Source organism: Bos grunniens, chromosome 21 (assembly GCF_055505025.1).
Source record: "Bos grunniens cultivar Pamir isolate PY7600 chromosome 21, Bosgru_T2T1.0, whole genome shotgun sequence".
Taxonomy (NCBI): domain Eukaryota; kingdom Metazoa; phylum Chordata; class Mammalia; order Artiodactyla; family Bovidae; genus Bos; species Bos grunniens.
Window position 1 is genome coordinate 34,479,410 of NC_141185.1, and position 20,458 is coordinate 34,499,867.

Genomic DNA, 20,458 nt, shown 5'->3' on the forward strand with positions numbered 1-20,458 from the left:
CTACAAAGGAAAAAACTCTAGTAAAGTAGGCATGTAGGTTGTAGACATTCTCCCAGAGATAGCAAAAGATTGGATCTCCTACAGCAGGTGCTTCATTGAACTATCCCTGGGGGAAGATGGGGCAGAAAGAGGACTGTCTAATTAGTGTGTGAACTGTGAAGGAGGAAACACCACTTCTTCCTGTGACATGACTTTAGTACCCTGGGCATTGTTAAAGGGAAAGACCAAAAAGTGATGTTCAAGGGAATGAGGGAAAGCCACATCCTTTCATTCACTCAACAAATACTTATTGAGTATATAAACAGGCATTGAAAGAAATAAAGCATGTGTGAGGTAAAGATGCTGTTCTCCAGAATTCACTGCCTTCAACTCATGAACTTTGAAGGTATAATGATGAGGAATTAATTTATAAATAAGCACATAATAAATTGTGTTTCTGACAAATAATGAACACAAATAACATTCAGCTTTTAAGCTATAAGAGGAATGTTTCAGTTCTGAATTTGTTTTCACCAAATTGAAACACATTTACTCTATAACAGATGGAGCACAAAGGAAATAAAAATTAAAAGAGGGATGAAAATGAGTAAGTGTGCTTTTCATTTAGTTATTTCTACCCTAAGACAAGTCTTCTTTGATTATCAGGACATTGGTTGAGTTTTGATTTTAAAAATAAAGTAGCTACTGTCCAAAACTTTCAAATAGTAGGTCTTCGTTTTTGAAGGTCATGGTGAACACTGTATTTAATAGCTATTACATTTTGCATAAAGGGTGTGGATATGTGGAACAGTCTTCTACAGAGATACAAATGGAATGAAAACAAAATCAGAGGAATCCAGCTGAATCCACATTTGGATACAGAACAAATAAAAAGGCACTGACAGTGTAGTTCCAAATGGAAAACATTCACAAAGAAGGAAGCTAGGGAATATAAATTTTTGAGGCGAATTTGGCAAAAGCCAAGATCATCTGTTTCCCATGATCTAACAGATAAGATAAAATTTTGCTTGTCCTTTTCATTTTCAAATGCTTTCTCATTTTTAATCATGCATCTATTTCCAATATATGGGATTTATATATAAACATGTAGCGAATCGCACAGGTAAGATTGAACAAGGAGAGCTGACATGGAAATAGAAAAAGACCAAAGAGGCAAGGAAATAGGAGACAAGATGCACTAAAGGGGAGGATTACCCTTGGGTTTGTTTTTCATTACTTTCTTTTTTCCATTGACTAAAATATCATTTTTCTATCTTGAACATAAATCCTTGTCTGGGGTCACAGCTATATTTCCTTCCAGTTTAGATGACATATTCACTCGTATTTTGTATTTCATTTTGTGTTGATCTGTAATCTTGTAGCATTCTTATTTACAGGAAGTCGTAACTTCAGATAGCAAAGCCCTCTTGTTTGCTACGGATACAGACTTATCTAAAGCATTTATTTAGTGGCATTTTAAAAAGTCAATTGTGAATTTTAATATTTATAAACATGCTACTCTAAAAATAGGTGCTGATTTTTTTTTTTTCCAAATTTGGAAGCAGGCAAGGTATTTACTTGGAACACCTTTGAGGGGTATGTGTCGGTTTTCAGTGTGATAACACCCACCATCATACAGCACACCTGCACTTCCCTAACAAAGGAAAACATTGGAGAGTGCTCACTTCAGCGTCGTTCAGACTGTTGCCCTTCGCCAACGTTTTGGAAACAGAATAATGGTATCTAATAATTTCAGCCAAGCTAGGTATTTATCACAGCTTCAAACAGACAGTAATTCACTTATATTTATTTTCTCAGAATGTAACACTAGTTTGAATTAAACATTATGATACATACCTACACTAGTATAAACTATTTTTTTAAAATTTTCCTAGTCAAGATTTCTTTCTCCAAGAAGAAAATTAGACAGGTGCAGCACACCAAATGAGATGAACTTTGTCCTCAAAGAAAATTGGTTTTTCCTTTTCAATTTCATTTCAAAGAGATCTGACAAGTGTGGCTTTGAACAAACTTTAACAGCACAATATCCTTTGTGTAAGTTTTCCCTTGTCAGCTTTTCCATTCCAGCAGGAACTTAGAACAAAGTGGATGTTGCCCTTTGAGTTGAGAACTTCATCAGTTGAATGAACACCAGTATAGTGCAGTGAAATTGAGGGCATACTCTCTCCTCGAATCTCAGCAGTGCAATGTCTCAACAAATATAATTTCTCTATCTGGTGTAAGGAGACACCAGCTATACATTCAGTTTCATACATTCGCCATCCTTTTTTCATAGTAAAAGCCAAACTATTTGGCAATATAGCCACTTGAAACTTTTACACATTATGCAAAAGAACCTTCCATTGTGTGTGGAACACAAACACAATATTTTGTGATGTTGTTTGGAGCCACACCATTTTATACCAACGTCACAGGGAGCTTGAGGTTAGAGGTGCAAAATCAGACTTTCAGGTACACACTGCTTTCTTTATATGCAAAAGAAAAAAAAATAGGTTTTTCTCTTTGTTTTGCTTTGTTTCATTTTTAACATGTAGTTTTGTGACCATTTGAAAGTAAAATTCAAAAGCAGAGAAAAAAATACAGGAAGCTGCTTCATAGAGATTCTAATCTGTATTGCACAAAAGCTTGTTATGGCTACTCATTCCTTAGAGTTTTAGATTGTGTATAAATTGTGCTATTTTATACCGGTTACAATCCTCTTTGACAAGTGTATTTTTTTTCAGGTACTCTCCTAACTTTCTAAAGGTTTTTTTATTACAGTTGCCCCTTGCTATGTTTTTCTTTCTCTTGACTCCAACTGTTTCTTTCATCTTCTTTTTTTCCCTGTGCATTAATATTTAAAGACTGTACTAGTGTCAAACATTCATGTAGAGACAACTTAAATGCAAAGTGGATAAGGTTACAGAATAAGTCCATGCCCAATTTAATTACAGCATTTTGATTAACACAGATTGTAAGTAGTTTGAACTAAGAATTTTAAGTTGTTCAGCTTGAATATTACAAAGGCTAACTAGAGATGAAGTGTAACTTTGACTCAGAAACTGCCAGAAAACACTCTGATTAACCAATTTAGATGTACTATCTAATTAAGGATCTAAATATCTTTGGATCACAGAAATTCATGTTTATTGATAAGATAAAATATTTATTACCCAGAGAGCTGAATTAGCAAAAAGAACAGCTTTAATCAGGTGCTAACTCCCAGAGAAAAGAACATTGGTTGAAACTTGATAATATAATACTTGGGAGCAAACCTGGCTTGTTTATTCAAAGGCCGTGCTTCTTGCCAGCAAACTCAGTATCCTTGAAAGGTTAGAGTTGATGAAGTCTGTGGCCAAGTTTCTAAATGGGTTCGATAGATAATGACCGCCCATAGCAATTGCTAATTGAGAATAATGACTGGCAAGGAAGAAAGGGCACAGATCAGATCAGGGATGGAAGAAAACTGCTCTGAAGCAGGGGCCAGAAAACCCTCCAAGGTAAAGGGGAGAGAAACTCAAGCCTTTATATTTACTAAATAAACTGCCATTAGTTGAAGCCAAATTGTTTTGATAAATACAATATTTTCCTAAACAATTATAAGTGTAAAGGTGAGGATATATTATAAGCTCCTATAATATAATTCCTAGTTCTTGCCAAATGCCTACACAGAGAAATCACTATATTTACAACTTTTTTGTCTTGAGAAAGATGAAAACAGAGGTTCTCTGATTTCTGTTATATTTCATTTTGTGTTAACTTGTTTTTGTTGTTCCTCAATGCATCCCAAATAGAGATGAAATCAGGTGTGAGTTATGCAAAGAATGAACGCAATATTAAGTAAGGTGATTGTTCTTTAAGTTCTAAAATTTTAAAAGCACCGTGAACGCAGAGTTTTGTACTCATGGATTTTATAGGTAGAATATGGTTTCTGATAGAGTAAAATCACATGAAAGAGCATGCCATATTTTATGTATTTAATCATATTAAAGACAAACTAAGTTCCAATACCTTTTTAAAGCCAATACCTTTCCAAAATGGGATAATTATCCAGGTAGAACCATTTGCTTGTTGGTAATTCTATTCAAATTATAATTAAAACATAAAACATACATGACTCACACAGACATACACAAGCCCCATTCTAGTTTTGCAAACTCTTAACATACAAAGGATGAAGTCTAAGATTAGAGTAATGACAAATATTTCTTGTTTGGATGACCTTTACCTGGTGAGACTTACTAGAAAATGTTTAGAAGGGGAGATGCTAAAACATTTATACATCTCATGATTATAGTTCTTGGCACATATGACAGCTTTGTTTACTTTAAAAAGGAGATTTTCTAACTACAGAGAAGGTATATTCTGCATGTCAGATCCTGTAGTTAGAATCACTACTGTTCTGGGCCCTTACAGTTTGCCAAAAATGTCAATTTAAATGCCAGTAAATGCAATATTAAGAGAATCAGGAATGAAAAGTAGGCAGCTATTCAATATAAACGTGATAATCCAACCATTTCTTAACCACTTTTTCATAATAGTGAGCCCTCTTCCTGGTTTCCTCTCCCTTTGTTTGGGCACAGTATAGTAATTGCTGCCAAGGCTGAATAATATACTTATTCCCTAGAAATTAGAGTTCAATATATTATCCTATTAAAATAATATATTACAGCATTACCAGCATCATTATTACAAAGATGGATTCAGAGCAATAAGCCAGATTTGACCAGGGGACTGTGCTGCTATAAATCTACAGGAATCACATGAGGCGTGGTGTTGCTGACCAGAAATTTTCAGTGCCCAGGCCTCTTGAGACATGTTAGTTAGATTCGTGGGCATAGGACACAAACTTGTTAAGCAATTCTGTCGGAGTGCTATAGAGAAACCATTTAAGTAGATAATGTCCTTCAAGAGCAAAAAAAGAAAAAAAGTTCTGTTGAGATCAGTATCCACTGATTTTTATATTTGGAGGAATATCAAATAGACATTAAAGTAAGACTTCTAAAATGACTACATGTAAATAGTGACAAGCTTTGCAATTAAATTTAGTGCCCATTGTGATTACAAATTATTATAACTTATTGCCTGTAACTGAGGTCTGGTTCTATGCAAAATTATAACTCAAATTCAAAAAGTAAAAGTAAAGTCGCTCAGTCGTGTCCGACTGTTTGCGACCCCATGACTGTAGCCTACCAGGCTCCTCTGTCCATGGGATTTTCCAGGCAAGAGTACTGGAGTGGGTTGCAATTTCCTTCTCCAAATTCAAAATTATAACTCAAATAAAATTTATCTCTGTTTTCTCCATGACTTGCATTTCTACTCTACTTTTCAACTGGCTACTTTCCCCACTAGCTACTTGATCTCTTTTATCCTAGGCCCAGTCATCTAGGGTGCTCACTTTCTTTATAAGAAAAAAAGTAACAGACTGTTGGACTTGGAAATGTTCTTATTTAACTTACTCAACACACTACTTTTAAAAGTAAGGAAAGACATTCTGACGTGTTATCTGAATCACTCAACGTCACTCAGATGCTTCATAGCTGATTCTCAAACAGGACACCTCCTTTGTTGATTGATAAGATGCAGTATGTTCCCCTGGCATTGTTTTCATTAATAGGTAAATCATTAAGCCAAAAGTGTATATTACTAATTGTGAAAATGTGGGTCACATCAGTGCAGTGATTCTGTGTATGTGTTCGGTGTCCGATGGGGCTTAAAGTGGAAGCCTAGCAAAGATAACTTTGTATTTTGGAAAACCTCCACCAGTGATTCCTGTATATAGAAAGGAACATGTTTCTCATGGACCCATCAACATTTTGAAGAGTAGACAGAGCTCTTGGTTAATGCCTATGTTTTCTTGAAAAAAATAGACCAGTTGATGGATGTCATGGAATTCTTTTTAACCTCGATTTCCTTCTTTAAAGAAAAATTAAAAATTTGGTTCCTTTAAAGTTCCATCAGTAGTTTACAAATTACTTGACAAATACACAAATTAGTAATTCCCTTCCTCCTTGTGTAATTTATCTGTGAAGTCTGTCCACATTTGAGTGCATATGTGCTTTTAGCACGATCCAGAGCAGCACTTCACAGACATCAGTTTGTGTAGACAGCTCCTGGGCCAGAGATGCTGTAACTCTAAAAAGCTCCCAAGTGATGCCCATGCTGTGCCTCTAGGGGCCAGGTGTTGCTATAGACTGAAGAAAGGATGCCAGCCTAAGGATCGTAACGTTTTGAATTTGAGTCTGTGTCCTAGTTCTGTGTTTTTAGGAATATACAAATATCCTTATGTGGCTCTTCTAACTACCTGGGCAACCTAAGATTTGTGTCTTTACCTATAAATGAAAATTATCTTGCCTTTGCAGCTCCTGGAATTGTTGAAAGATCAAATGATGTAATGCATTGAAATGCTTCATAAATTACAAAGTGCTGTGTCATTAATGTTAGTTATTAACATGTTATATCAAAGTCCTCATCTAATTCAACATAGCACTAGTCTGTGAGAACCAAAATTCCCTGGCAGGGAAAAAAAAAAAAAATGGGCTTTGTCTACCCTTTATTAAAATCATACAATAATTTTTTAGGAAATATATGGCATCTGGAAAGGACTCCATCCTTGATTACTAAAAATGCAAAGTTAAATAAGAATAATAAAACCTGTCATATTGGCAGTTATTTTCTCACTATGATCCTTAGTGATGGGTAAGGTGCAGTGAGATGGCCACTATGATATACTGCTGAGGAGAGTGTAAATTGGTACTCAGTTTCTATAAAGCATTTGAAAAATATGTGTTAAGAGCCTTAAAAAGTGTTGTTAAAATCAGTAACTTCATTTCTAGGAATCTATTTTAGGGAAATAAGAGATATGGTAAAAATAATTTATATATCAAAGAACAGAATTATTATCATAATCAACTTTTGCATGATCTAAATGGCCAAGAATAGGAATACTGCTAAATAGATCTGGTGTATCAAATATAATGAAATATAAAGGCAGAACTTCATTCAGAAACACTTGAACTTTCACATTTTCAATTCACTAGATAAAAACAAAGTGGCTATCCACCAGAGCAAATTTTGTGAAATAGGAGAGCCTTAGTATGCAGTAAAATCTCAAATATTTTAAATATTTATTAATATTTTTGACCTTGGTAATATCACTTCTAGGAATCTACTTGTTCCCCTTCTCACAACTGAAGTAATCTGTTTCATAAAAACATGCCTAGTTCTAGGATTCTGTTAAGTCTGCACCAACTTGTGAGAAAATGTAGTTCAACTACCATTCTTTAAAATTCACAAGTGGCATGTTTTAGGGCCTTTGCACTGCCCCTGCTTGATACTTTTTGATAGTTTTAAAAGAGTCCTTTATTCAAGAGATATTTATTGATACTTAATACATATCCAGTATCACTCTGGGTATGATGGATAGGAATTTAATGATAAATACAGATACAACTTTAACTTGGGTCTCGTAAAAGGAGATAATACAATTTAGTCATATGTAATACAGCATGACTGCAATAATGTAGCCGTAAGGGAAACACAGAAAACCTGATGAAAGACCAGAGTGGGTGACTTGTGGTGAAGCAAGAATAAAATGGTTCTGGTGGAAAGTAGCCTAAAGAATGAGTAGGACAGGTAAAATGGGCAAGAATGCAAGGAGATTTTCTGATATAGAAATTTATAAAAAACAAATGTAACAAACAAAATTATGTTATATCCAGGAATATTGGAATCTCCTAGATTACAATCTAATCTCCTAGATTAGATTCCAACAGTGGACAGTTTGGGGGGAAAACTCAAGGAAGTTCAATGAGATCAGATCAAATCATCAAGTACCCTGAATTTAAGGCCAAGTATTTAACTAATCTTAGAGGGAATGTGAAGTCATTGAAGGTCTTTAAGAGCAAAATAGCGCAAAGCCAGACTTCAGGAAGATGATTCTGATAATACTGTGCCAAAGAGTTTTGTGGGAAATTGTATCTAGGAAGTTTATACAAGAGACAGACAAAATTCCAAACCCATCTCAATAAACTATTTATGTTGCTCTGAAAAAGTTTCTTCCTCTCCTTTGTGGGATTTAGCCTACCACCAACATAAATAGACCTTTGTGTGATTTAGAAAAGGAGCCGTGTGGGTCAGGCAGCACCCAGAAGCACACTGCAGAACCAGACAGCACATTTGTACAAAGAAAACACTTCCTCCAGGTCACTGAGTAGATTCTGGCAGTGTGATGTGTGTGGGGAACATGTTGAGTGTAACCCAGGTTGGGTTTTATCCCTCACTCTCCACTTAGCCAGGCATGGAATCATGTTCACCTAGCATTGAATTGAGACTATTGATCCTGCCTTTAGGATTGTGGTTAAGTCATATACCCAGGTGTTGTGGAGACTTGTATTAGATGTCCAATGAATAACAGTGAAGGTGATTACAATGGTGATGGTGATAGTGAGCAGCAACAGTAGTAGTAATTTTAGTCGTAATGTTTACTGCTGATATCTTGACTTGGGCTTAAGGGCTTCGACTAATAGTCAGAGAATGGAAGTGAACAGGTGAATAAAAAATGCAAAAGTAAGAGTGGATGGTACTTTATGACTAGTTGTATCTGCAGAGTGAGAGAAAATACGTCAATGCTGATTTTCAGCTTGGTGAACGAAAAAAGAGTGATGATGCTCCAGACAGAAATAGTGAAGTTAGAAAGAGCTATTATGGGCAAGATGACAAGATCTGTTTTGCTTTGTGTTGTGTGTAAGGGAAACAGTGAGGTATCCCAATAGAAATATTCATCAGGTGATTGAAAATATGGGATTAGAAGTCAGTGTGAAGATGTAGACACACTGAGATCCAGGTGCATAATAAATCTTAAAAATTGATGTGATCACTGAAGGGATGGTACATAAAGGCAGGAGAACATGGACAGAAGATTCCTCTGTGCATTTATTACACGTTATCTACTGCAAGTTTCAGGTGTTGCCATTCAGAGCATATTTGATATGATAAAACTCTCATATAGAGGGACAGTGCACCTCTGTAGAATCATACAAGACGGTCCTGTTTGAGGATTTCCCATGTTTAGGAGATGATAGAGGAATAAGCACGATCCACTTTGTCAACATTCAGAAAACTAAGATCATGGCATTAGTCCCATCACTTCATGGCAAATAGATGGGGAAAAAGTGGAAACAGTGAGAGATTTTATTTTCTTGGGCTCTAAAATCTCTGCAGACAGTGACTGCAGCCATGAAATTAAAAGACACTTGCTCCTTGGAAGAAAAGCTATGACAAACTTAGCATATTAAAAAGCAGAGACATAACTTTACTGACAATGGTCTGTCTAGTCAAAGCTATGATTTTTCCAGTCATGTATAGATGTGAGAGTTGGACCATAAAGAAGGATGAGCACCAATGCTTTCAAACTGTGGTGCTGGAGAAGACTCTTGAAAGTCCCTTGGACAGCAAGGAGATCAAATCAGTCATTCCTAAAGGAAATCAACCCTGAATATTCATTGGAAGGACTGATGCTAAATCTGAAGCTCCAATACTTTGGTCTTTGGCCACCTGATTCAAAGAGCCGACTCACTGAAAAAAGAGCCTGATGCTGGGAAAGATTGAGGTCAAGAGGAGAAGAGGGCAACAGAAGATGAAATGGTTGGACAGTATCACTGACTCAGTGGACCTTAATTTGAGCACACTCTGAGAGACAGTGGAAGAGCAGGGTAGCCTAGCGCGCTGCAGTTCGTGGACTCACAGACTTGGACACAACTTAGCAACTAAACGATCTTGTCTGAAATGTAGGGGGTGGCCACAGAAACGAAAAGAAAAGGAGGGACCTCCCTCTTCAATTGGTGGAGCTGTGGTCCCAAAAAAGTGCATGAACCTTTGTTGCTTTTTTGTCCTCTCTCTGTCTGTCTGCCTTTTGGCTCCCAATGCGGTCACGGAAATGCATGGCAAAATGAGGTAACTAGAGGCTCAGATTTTTAGCTGGATAACCACACAGGGGAGCCCTAGAGAAGAGGAAACTCAGAGAGATGGCAGAGAGGGAGAGCCTCAAGAGAGCTACCCCATAATATTGTTTATGAACACCTTCATTCACTCAAGCTGTGCATGTATGGATCTAATCAGCATACCAGAGACTTTGAGAATCAAACTAACAGATCCCTGCTAACAGTGGTTCATGTGTAGGGCAGATCTGAATAACACTACAAAGGTTTTGAAAACTGAGCTGCCATGGGAACCACAGTCCACAGAAGCAAAACTGGTTGGAACCTACAGATTGAACTTAACCATGCCAATTGCCTACTAAAACAAAAATCCTAATATTTTCCATAAAATTTAAATGGGTCCAGTGTCCTATAATATTCAGAATGTCCAGGACACTATCCAGTATTACTCAAGATATATTAAAAACAGGCAAAACCTCAACTCTTATGGGAAAAGACAATAGTTACCAGTGATAAGAAGACACAGGTGCTGGATTTTCTGACAGATACTTTGAAGCAGTTAATATATAAGTGCATCCATGAAAAGATCTTCAACATTGCTAATTACTAGAGAAATGCAAATCAAAACTATGAGATACCACCTCACACTGGTCAGAATGGCCATCAATTAAAAAGTCTACAAATACTAGAGAGGGTATGGAGAAAGGGAATCCTCCTACACTGTTGGTGGGAGTGTAAGTTGGTGCAGCCACTTTGGAGAATAATATGGAGATTTCCCAAAACACTAAAAATAGAGTTGCCATATGAACCAGAAATCCCTCTCCTGGGCATGTATCCAGACAAAACTATAGTTCAGAAAGATACATGCACCCCTGTGTTTACAACAGCACTATTTACAATAGCCATGACAGCTACTTAAATGTCCATCAACAGATGAATGCATAAAGAAGACGTGGTGCATATATACAATGGAATCCTACTAAACCATAAAAACAACGAAATAATGCCACCTGCAGCAACATGGATGGACCTAGAGATTATCATATTCAGTGGAGTAAGTCAGAGAAACACCAATATCATATGATATAACTTATACATGGAATCTAAAATATGACATGTACAGGCTTACCTACAAAACAGACTCACAGAGGACAGACTGTGGTTGACAAATGGAAAGGATGGTGGGGTAGGGATAGAATGGAGGTTGGAGTTAGCAGATGCAAACTAGTATATATAGAATAGGCAAACAACAAGACCCCACTGTATAGTATAAGGAGGTAAATGCCCTGCTGCTAAGTCGCTTCAGTCATGTCCGAATCTGGGCGACCCCATAGATGGCAGCCCACCAGGCTCCCCCGTCCCTGGGATTTTCCAGGCAAGAACACTGGAGTGGGTTGCCATTTCCTTCTCCAACGCATGAAAATGAAAAGTGAAAGCGAAGTTGCTGAGTCATGTCCGACTCTTAGCAACCCCATGGACTGCAGCCCACCAGGCTCCTCCGTCCATGGGATTTTCCAGGCAAGATTACTGGAGTGGGGTGCCATCACCTTCTCTGACTAAATGCCCTATCCTGTGATAAACTGTAAGGGGAAAGAGTATAAAAAAGAAAATATGTGTATGTATAACTGAATCACTTTGCTGTATAGCAGAAATTAATACACTGTAAATTATACTTCAGTGAAAAGTCCAAACCATTAAAAGTAAAACCAAGCTTAAAAAAAAAAATATATATATATATATATAGTTCAGTTGCTCAGTCGTGTCCGACTCTTTGTGACCCCATGAATTGCAGCACACCAGGCCTCCTTGTCCATCCCCAACTCCTGGAGTTTACCCAAACTCATGTCCATTGAGTCAGGGGTGCCATCCAACCGTCTCATCCTCTGTTGTCCCCTTCTCCTTCTGCCCCCAATCCCTCCCAGCATCAGAGTCTTTTCCAATGAGTCAACTCTTTGCATCAGGTGGCGAAAGTACTGGAGTTTCAGCTTCAACATCAGTCCTTCCAATGAACACCCAGGACTGATCTTTAGGATGAACTGGTTGGATCTCCTTGCAGTCCAAGGGACTCTCAAGAGTCTTCTCCAACACCACAGCTCAAAAGCATCAATTCTTTGGCGCTCAGCTTTCTTTGTAGTCCAACTCTCACATCCATACATGACTACTGGAAAAACCATAGTCTTGACTAGACAGACTTTTGTTGGCAAAGTAATGTCTCTGCTTTTTAATATGCTGTCTAGACTGGTCATAAATTTCCTTCCAAGGAGTAAGCGTCTTTTAATTTCATGGCTGCAGTCACCATCTGCAATGATTTTGGAGCCCAGAAAAATGAAGTTAGTCACTGTTTCCACTGTTTTCCCATCTATTTGCCATGAAGTGATGGGACTGCATGCCATGATCTTAGTTTTCTGAATGTTGAGCTTTAAGCCAACTTTTTCACTCTCCTCTTTCCCTTTCATCAAGAGGCTCTTTAGTTCTTCTTCACTTTCTGCCATAAGGATGGTGTCATCTGCATATCTGAGGTTATTGATATTTCTCCCGGCAATCTTGATTCCAGCTTGTGCTTCCTCCAGCCCAGCGTTTTTCTCATGATGTACTCTGCATATAAGTTAAATAAGCAGGGTGACAATATACAGCCTTGATGTACTCCTTTCCCGATTTGGAACCAGTTTGTTGTTCCATGTCCAGTTCTAACTTTTGCTTCCTGACCTGCATACAGATTTCTCAAGAAGCAGGTCAAGTGATCTGGTATTCCCATATATATATATGTGCTTCAGTAAATAATGACAGACAATCTTGAAATGAATGGAGAAATAGAAAGTTTTAGCAAAGAAGTGGGCTTCCTCAGTAGCTCAGCTTGTAAAGAATCTGCCTGCAATGCAAGAAGCCCCAGTTGGATTCCTGGGTCAGGAAGTTCCCCTGGAGAAGGGATAGGCAACCCACTCCAGTATTCTTGCCTGGAGAATCTCCATGGACAGAAGAGCCTGGTGGTCTACAGTCCATGGGGTTGCAACGAGTTGGACACAACTGAGTGACTAAGCACAGCAAAGTATAAGATATGTACAATACTCAAATGTTATTTATAGAACTGAAATACAATAAATGAAATAAAAATCTCACTGGATGGACTCAATAGCAGATTGGAGACTAACTTAAATCTGAAGAGTGAACTTAAATGGTTAATAAAAATTATCCAGTCTGAGATGTAGAAATAAAAAGAGCTTTAAATATAAGCCAAGCCTTACACCTATGGGATAATATAAAAGACCTAATATTTGTGTCATGAAGAGTCCTAGAAGAAGAGGGGAAAGAGTGTGATGTTTTAAACAATAGTTGAATAAATAATGAGTGAAAGGTTCACATTTTTGGTTAAAGATAAATATCTCCCGTTTGGGGGAACATGACAAACATCAATCATAAACCCCAGTGTAAACCTCCAAAAATCTGTGCTTATACATGGCATAATCAAACAGTTGCAATCTAAAGAAGATGAATACAGTCTTGAATGCAACCGAAGTAAAATGGTGGATTTCCTGGAGGGGAACAGTATTCACATGAAGATGAATTTCTCATCAGAAACCTTGGAAATGAGAAGGAACTGCCAAAATAGCTTTAAAGTGCTAGCAGAAAGCAACTGTCAACTCAGAATTCTACATCAGGAATGAAGGTGAATAAAGATACAACATGGAGAAATTTTTTTTTGGATGATGGAGCTGTTCTGTATCCTGACTCTGATGGTGATTGCACAAATATATGTGTGGTGTGTCACTTTAATGGTGTCTGACTCTTTGTGACCCTGTGGAATGTAGCCTGCCAGGCTCCTCTGTCCATGGGATTCACTAGGCAGGATTACTGGAATGGGTTGCCTTTTCTTCTTCCAGGGAATTTTCCTGACACAGGGGTCAAACTTGCCTCCCCTGCATTGGCATGCAGGTTCTTTACTACTAGTACCATCTCGGAGCAAATGTATACATATGTTAAAATTTTGTAACACTTCTTTTACATCGGGAGTAATTTTGCTGTATGATAATTAAAGATAAAATTAATAAAGAAAAATAATGAATAAGAATCTAAATCCAGAAAATGAATGTATCTATAGATGATTTGATTTTAACATACTGTTTCCCTCTCACCACTATATTCTTGACCTTTCACTAAGTTTAGAAAGAGTGACATCATAGAAAATATTTAGTGAAGAGGTGATATTATGATTATTTTTGTAATTAAGTAGGATAGCTTTTCCCAAAACAATAAATTCCTAGTGGCAATTTGGAAATGATATTCAGTATTTCAGGTCGTTAAGATATCATTTGTTGAATACAAATGCAGTAACTTAAAAGCTGACAACCAGTGGCTGATGAACCATACAAGGCTTGTAAGAAGAATCTCATTGATCAGTACCTTGGAAGCCATCTTGTGCTACTCACCATGGAATGAGTGGTGAGTGTCACGATCAGAGCTGCTAAAAACAGTGTCAGCAAGAGTGAGTGAGGAGCAACTGGTAGAATTGTTTATGTAACCCTACACTTTGACTAATAACATACTTGACTCATCCATGGTCATTTTATGGGTCACGGCAACATTTTTAAAACATTGTTCTGGAAGACCTAGGGTTTAGTATGGGTGCTGAGTAGCCTTGCTGGTGAGGCTGTTACAAGACCAGGTAGTTGTTTCCAGCCACCACCCCAGCCTCAGCAACGCAGGCTCCAGTATTTGGTTTCTGTAAAATATTTTCTTGAAAATAGGGTTGTATTTCTAGAGGGAGAAACAAGCATTGTATGGGTCATATTAAACACTGGCCCACATAGAAGCATTCAGCCAAAAACAGGTGTACAAGTAAAAGAACCACATTTGGGAATTGCTTCTTAGAAGAACATGTGAGAGACTTTAGGAGCAGCCGGCTTCTTCAGGAAGTTCACGGACTGCTTTAGGAGAAGCTACTAAAACAGGAATAAAGAAAGAAAAGAAAATGCTGAGGAAGCCTATTGGAGAATAGTATATCCAGTGTTGAAAATCAGAGAGAAACATACAGCAAAATTTTGGATTTCCTACTTGACCCGCATGCAGATGAACCCAGAGTGTAGTGTTACCTTCTGGATTCTCAGCACAAGTGCTTTGGAGCCACTTCACTGAGAATGTGAAAGAAGTTACCGAAAATGTGGGAAAAGAGAACGGAAGGGGCATGTAATGACAAGGAGAGAACAATGTGGGCCTGTGGAGGTGAATAGTTTTAAAATCACTAAAGAATACAAAGAAAAACAAGAGATTTTAAAAGGTATGATTTGAAAGCTTAAAAAGGGAGAGGATGACTAAAGAGAAGAACAATGGTTCTCATACAGCCAAAAATGAGAGTCAGCCATGACAAGTGGGGTCTGGGCCAGAGGAAAGTGGGGAGAATTTTAGACTTATCCCATCCTCACAGGAGCAGGTCCATATGCCTGCCACAGGGTTAAAAGATACTGCCGCAGCCACAGTTGGTCTAAGAGACTCCCACAAAATCGGGGCTATGACCTCAGTCTCACTTCTTCTAAGTGCTTTAAAACACGAGGGCCAGGTGTGTAGCTGGGGTTTAGAGGCAGCGTCGACTCCCAAGAAAAAAGTCCTTTGGTCTTGCTTTTAGTAGCAGAGATAAAACATTATTTTAAGAATCTAAAAATAAGAGGTTAGCAAGGAAAAGAAGTTGTTTCTCAGGTCATGTTAACTCATGGCAAGAGGAATAGCAGGAAGTGCCAGAGAAGGCATTGACTATTTGAAGACAGACCACTATAGATTTCTCCCATCTCCAGCAAAAAAATTCATTCAGCAAGTCAAAAAGTAACATGTCTTCCATGTTGTGAAAGTTGAAAACTTCTAAAGCTGCCTTTCCAAGAGCTGCTGGTTACAGAGGATTTGTATTTGGGTTTACTTTCTTTCTTTGTTTATGTTTAAAAGCAAGTTTTCTGAACCCAGTGATTTTCCTTGTGGTCTAGCAGGTCAATACATGCTTTGGAAATTTTAGAAAGCATGTTTTATTTATTTTCTCAACCAACCAAAAAGCCCCTTAGGAACCATTGTAGTCTGTTGGTTAAGTATGGTTTCATTCATATGCTTCTTAAAGGTCTGTTATTTACAGACAGACAGTAATGACTTTATCTGAGCTAATCGAGTTCATTATGTCATTATATATTTAGGGCATGTCCTGCATTCAGAAAAAAATCCCTGTGAGAACCCTGTACAGAGTGCCAAGAACCACAATAGTATTCATCAAATTTCCTGATTGTGGTGTTACATGCATTGTTTTTGTTTTTGTTTTTTTCTCTAAGCAAAGATTGGCAATTCACTTCTTGCTCCAGGAGTACTCAAGCAAAAACAGTTCAGATACCTGGTTTCAATTACTTTTCAGTAACCGTCCAGAACTTGTCCCCAGCTGAACAGGTAACAGTGGAGACTTTTGGACATTGAGCGGTGTCGAGGGAGAACACAGACACAAATTTGTCACTACAAAGTAACTATCAGCTATTTGGTATCTGTGAAGTGCATTGCTTTTGGGGTCCCCAGACAGAGAAGAGATTTTAGGAACTGGGCAGTGCTCATTTCCACTTAATCTCAGCTGGGCTTCTTATAAGAGATTCTTTAAGTTTTATTTCCTTCATAACCACCATATGACCCAGCAATCCCACTCTTAGGCATATACCCTGAGGAAACCAAAATTGAAAGAGACACATGTATCCCATTGTTCGTTGAAGCACTATTTACAATAGCTAGAACATGGAAGCAACCTAGATGTCCATCGACAGATGAATGGATAAAGAAGTTGTGGTACATATACTAAATGGAATATACTCAGCCATAAAAAGGAACACATTTGAGTCAGTTCTAATGAGGTGGATGAACCTAGAACCTATTATACAGAGTAAAGTGAGTCAGAAAGAGAAAGATATATACCATATTCTAACGCATATATATGGAATCTAGAAAAATGGTACTGAAGAATTTATTTACAGGGCAACAGTGGAGAAATAGACATAGAGAATAGACTTATGGACATGGGGAGAGGGGAGGAGAGGGTGAGATGTATGGAAAGAGTAACATGGAAACTTATATTACCATATGTAATATAGATAGCCAATGGGAATTTGCTGTATGGCTCAGGAAACTCAAACAGGTGATCTGTATCAACCTAGAGGGGTGGGATGGAGAGGCAGATGGGAGGGAGTTTCAAAAGGGAGGGAGTATATGTATACCTATGGCTGACTCATGTTGAGGTTTGACAGAAAACAGCAAAATTCTGTAAAGCAATTATCCTTCAATTAAAAAAAATTTTTTTTAAAGGTTTAAAAAAAAAAAAAACAAGTTCTGGCTTATTTTTTAAAACACTGATACTCCTTACTGAACTTTTTTCCTTGTAGCTGAAGGAACGAGACTTTGGTAAAATATTTATTTTATTGGCTGTATGTTAATCTTTTGTGTATATACATCCCCAAGATACCACCCTATGGGAAGTGAAATCTAAGGCAAACTCAGAAAAAGTGGTTATGAATGGATATGAAGGAGCCTTAAAACAGATACATGTAGATGATGGGGCAGTAAGTAAGATACACGATGCAGCCCTTTAAACCCTTGCCTATCAGGGATGTCCCCAGCGAGGGGCCCCTTAGGTTTTGGCTGCTTGCTGGGCTCCATGCCTTGCTTTGTGACACTTCTTTAAATGCTGTGTCACATCTCCTATTATTTGTTGAATTTTGGGGCATAGTCATTGACCCTTTAAAGTGAATGAACTGAAAGAGTAAATAGAAAATAGATCTTTGTCTGTTCACCACACTTCAGATTAAGATCTATTTTCTATTATTCCTTCTGTTTGGGCTTCACTCATAGCTCAGTTGGTAAAGAATCCACCTGCAATGCAGGAGACCCCGGTTCAATTCCTGGGTCGGGAAGATCCCCTGGAGAAGGGATAGGCTACCCACTCCAGTATTCTTGGGCTTCCCTTGTGGCTCAGCTGGTAAAGAATCTGCCTGCAATGTGGGAGACCTGGGTTTGATCCCTGGCTTCGGAAGATCCCCTGGAGAAGGGAAAATAAATCTTAATCTGAAGTGTGGTGAACAGACAAAAGCTAGTCAACAAAACTCTGGTGAGAATGCCTTGTAGGAGGGAGTCATAATGAAATTGACCAAAACAAAGACAGCAATGACTTCCGACTTGCAGAGGGGAGGTGTAATGCTCTAATCTTTTAGGTCCTGACCCAGCTCCTCAAAGCTATGCTAACATGTATTCAAATAGATATTTTAAATAACAAATGTGAAGGGGGCATGAGCAAGTGTGAAGGTCTTGAGGACGATAGATGCTTAATTTTCCATTTTCTACATTTTTCTTTTGTTTCAGACAATTCCAGACTCCATTCCCAATTTTTTTTCTATGTGCAAAAACGAAGGCTTTGTGCACTCTGTTGCTATGGAAACAGGAGAGAGAGAAACAGTTTATGTATTTCAAAAGCTGTCAGCCTATATGCTGTGGATTTTGATAACTAAACCTACATGTGAGCCATCTTTTCTCTACTCCCAACGCCCAATGCTATAACGTTTATTTTATTTTATACATGTGTGTATATGTTGCTTGAGAAAATTAAGGATCTATTTATTTAGCTGTGGTGCAATCTATTTTATATTTAATTTAATGTCCAGGGGACAGAGAGAGGCTTTGGTGATGCAGTTAGAGAAGTATAAAACTGTTCTTAATAAATGCTTACTAAATCAGAATGAAGACAGAGTTAGCAGGCATCACAACTCAATCTATTGGCAAAATAAAAAAGATTGAAGCTCTATTAATTTTAAAACAGATCTGAACCTTGCTTGGCTTATATTTCATATAATGTAATGTCTGCTATACCCTCTTCAGCTCTCTAATAAAAGAGCTATTTTGAAATTACAAAATACACTGTGTTCTCCCCAAGAGAACCCAGTTCAATAGCTTATTGATTTTCCCTGGCATCCTTACTCCGGTGTGAAGGGGTTTCTGGGCTCCTGGACCTGGAAGGCGAGAGTTTGTTTGTAATTGATTCAGATTCTGTTCAGCAGAGCACTCCCCACCACCCCTAACCAATGAATAGTCTTTATGATGGTCCAGCCCATTAAATGCTGGCCTTCCTACTATTCTCAGTTGCTTTCCAGCACTTCCTAATATTTTCAAGAAAATGACTGCCATTGTAAGGTCATTTTTATCAAGTTTAGATGATGCAGTTAAGTGGACCAGGAAAAATACTTAAGAACTTCGACCTTCAAATCTAGAGTACACTCCAGTAGCTAAAGGGTCTGTTGGGCTCTCTGCTCTAAGGCCCGCTTTCCCAGTCTTTATAACTAGATGATTCACTTGAGTCTGAAAATCAGGTCCTTGTCTAAAAGTGTCTGTTTTTACCCCTTCATGAAGACATACTAGCAATAATTGATCTAAGTGTGTATAAAGGATAAGTGAAAGATGAATGGGAAAATGAAGTTAGTGATGCTTCCTACTGTCTTTTTTTTTTTAACAAGAAAATGGAATGTCTTTGATCTTAACACACACACACACACACACACACACACACACACACACACACCTCTTAAGTTCAAAATCTTTTCATCACAGTGTTTCAGAGTTGTAGTAACTTAGTCTCCTTGTCCAGTGTAGTTACTTCCCCAGTAAATGATAATGGTTACAGAAAGATTAGTAGGACTCTCCAAAGTAAATTATTTTGTTATTCTTAATAACCATAGACATATATAGTCCTTTCTCCTCTAAGAAACTTGAAGCATCCAATTGACCTTATCTCACAAATACCCTGTTTCTGAGACGTGATACACTTTAAATTTCCATTAAATTGCTGGGGGTAAATAAAACCCAGAGATATAAAATAGCCCCAGCAAGACATTTGTCAAATTGTCTGTAATTATTTACAGGTAAAATAGAAAAACAAAATCTGACTGATTAAATCTTAAGTATGTAAATTATAGTATCTCCATTAATTTGGAGAAAGGTTTTTACAAAGTGTCAAGAGATTCTGTCTCTGTGGCTTTGTCCTGCTCACATATTTTGCCAACTACTTAGATCAGAATATTAAATGCATGATTATCAAATTTTAAAATGGTATATTTTATGCTATAAGAAATTGAAAATATATTATACTGTAGCATCTGATTTCAAAAAGATACTATCTTGGGACAGTGGCTAGAGCCAACAAAGTTAAGTTTAGTAATAATGCACGTGCCTAATCTTTGATTTTTTTTTTTAAATAGAAACATCTGTGGAAGAACATCTAGGGAAAGATGTAAATATTATTTTTATGGATTTTAATAACAATAAAAGTATGAATTTGTCTTGTGTTCAGTTCAGTTCAGTCACTCAGTCTTGTCCGACTCTTTGCAACCCCATAAATCACAACACGCCAGGCCTCCCTGTCCATCACCAACTCCCGGAGTTCACTCAGACTCATGTCCATCGAGTTAGTGACGCCACCCAGCCACCTCATCCTCTGTCGTCCCCTTCTCCTCCTGCCTTCTAAAAATAGGAAAATGGCTTGGGCATAATTACGA

General features: G+C 37.7%; 1 protein-coding gene across 21 annotated transcripts in view; it reads left to right on the top strand.

Annotated features, from left to right (window-relative positions):
- Positions 1–20,458, top strand: part of LOC147349347 (uncharacterized) — a 690,773-nt gene that overhangs the window by 497,724 nt on the left and 172,591 nt on the right. For 5 of the 21 annotated variants that reach the window (XR_015150386.1, XR_015150385.1, XR_015150387.1 and 2 more), the window contains 2 exons: positions 16,217–16,328; positions 18,276–18,429. The exons of 13 other annotated variants lie outside the window; for them this stretch is intronic. Coding sequence is in view for 1 of the 8 variants with exons in the window: in XM_086365238.1 (XP_086221364.1) it covers positions 16,217–16,328; positions 18,276–18,429 (266 nt within the window). In the remaining 7 variants the exon portion in view is untranslated. The remainder of the gene's footprint in view (positions 1–16,216; positions 16,329–18,275; positions 18,430–20,458) is intronic. 3 more of the 21 variants (XR_015150396.1, XR_015150407.1, XR_015150397.1) reach the window with 1 other exon arrangement.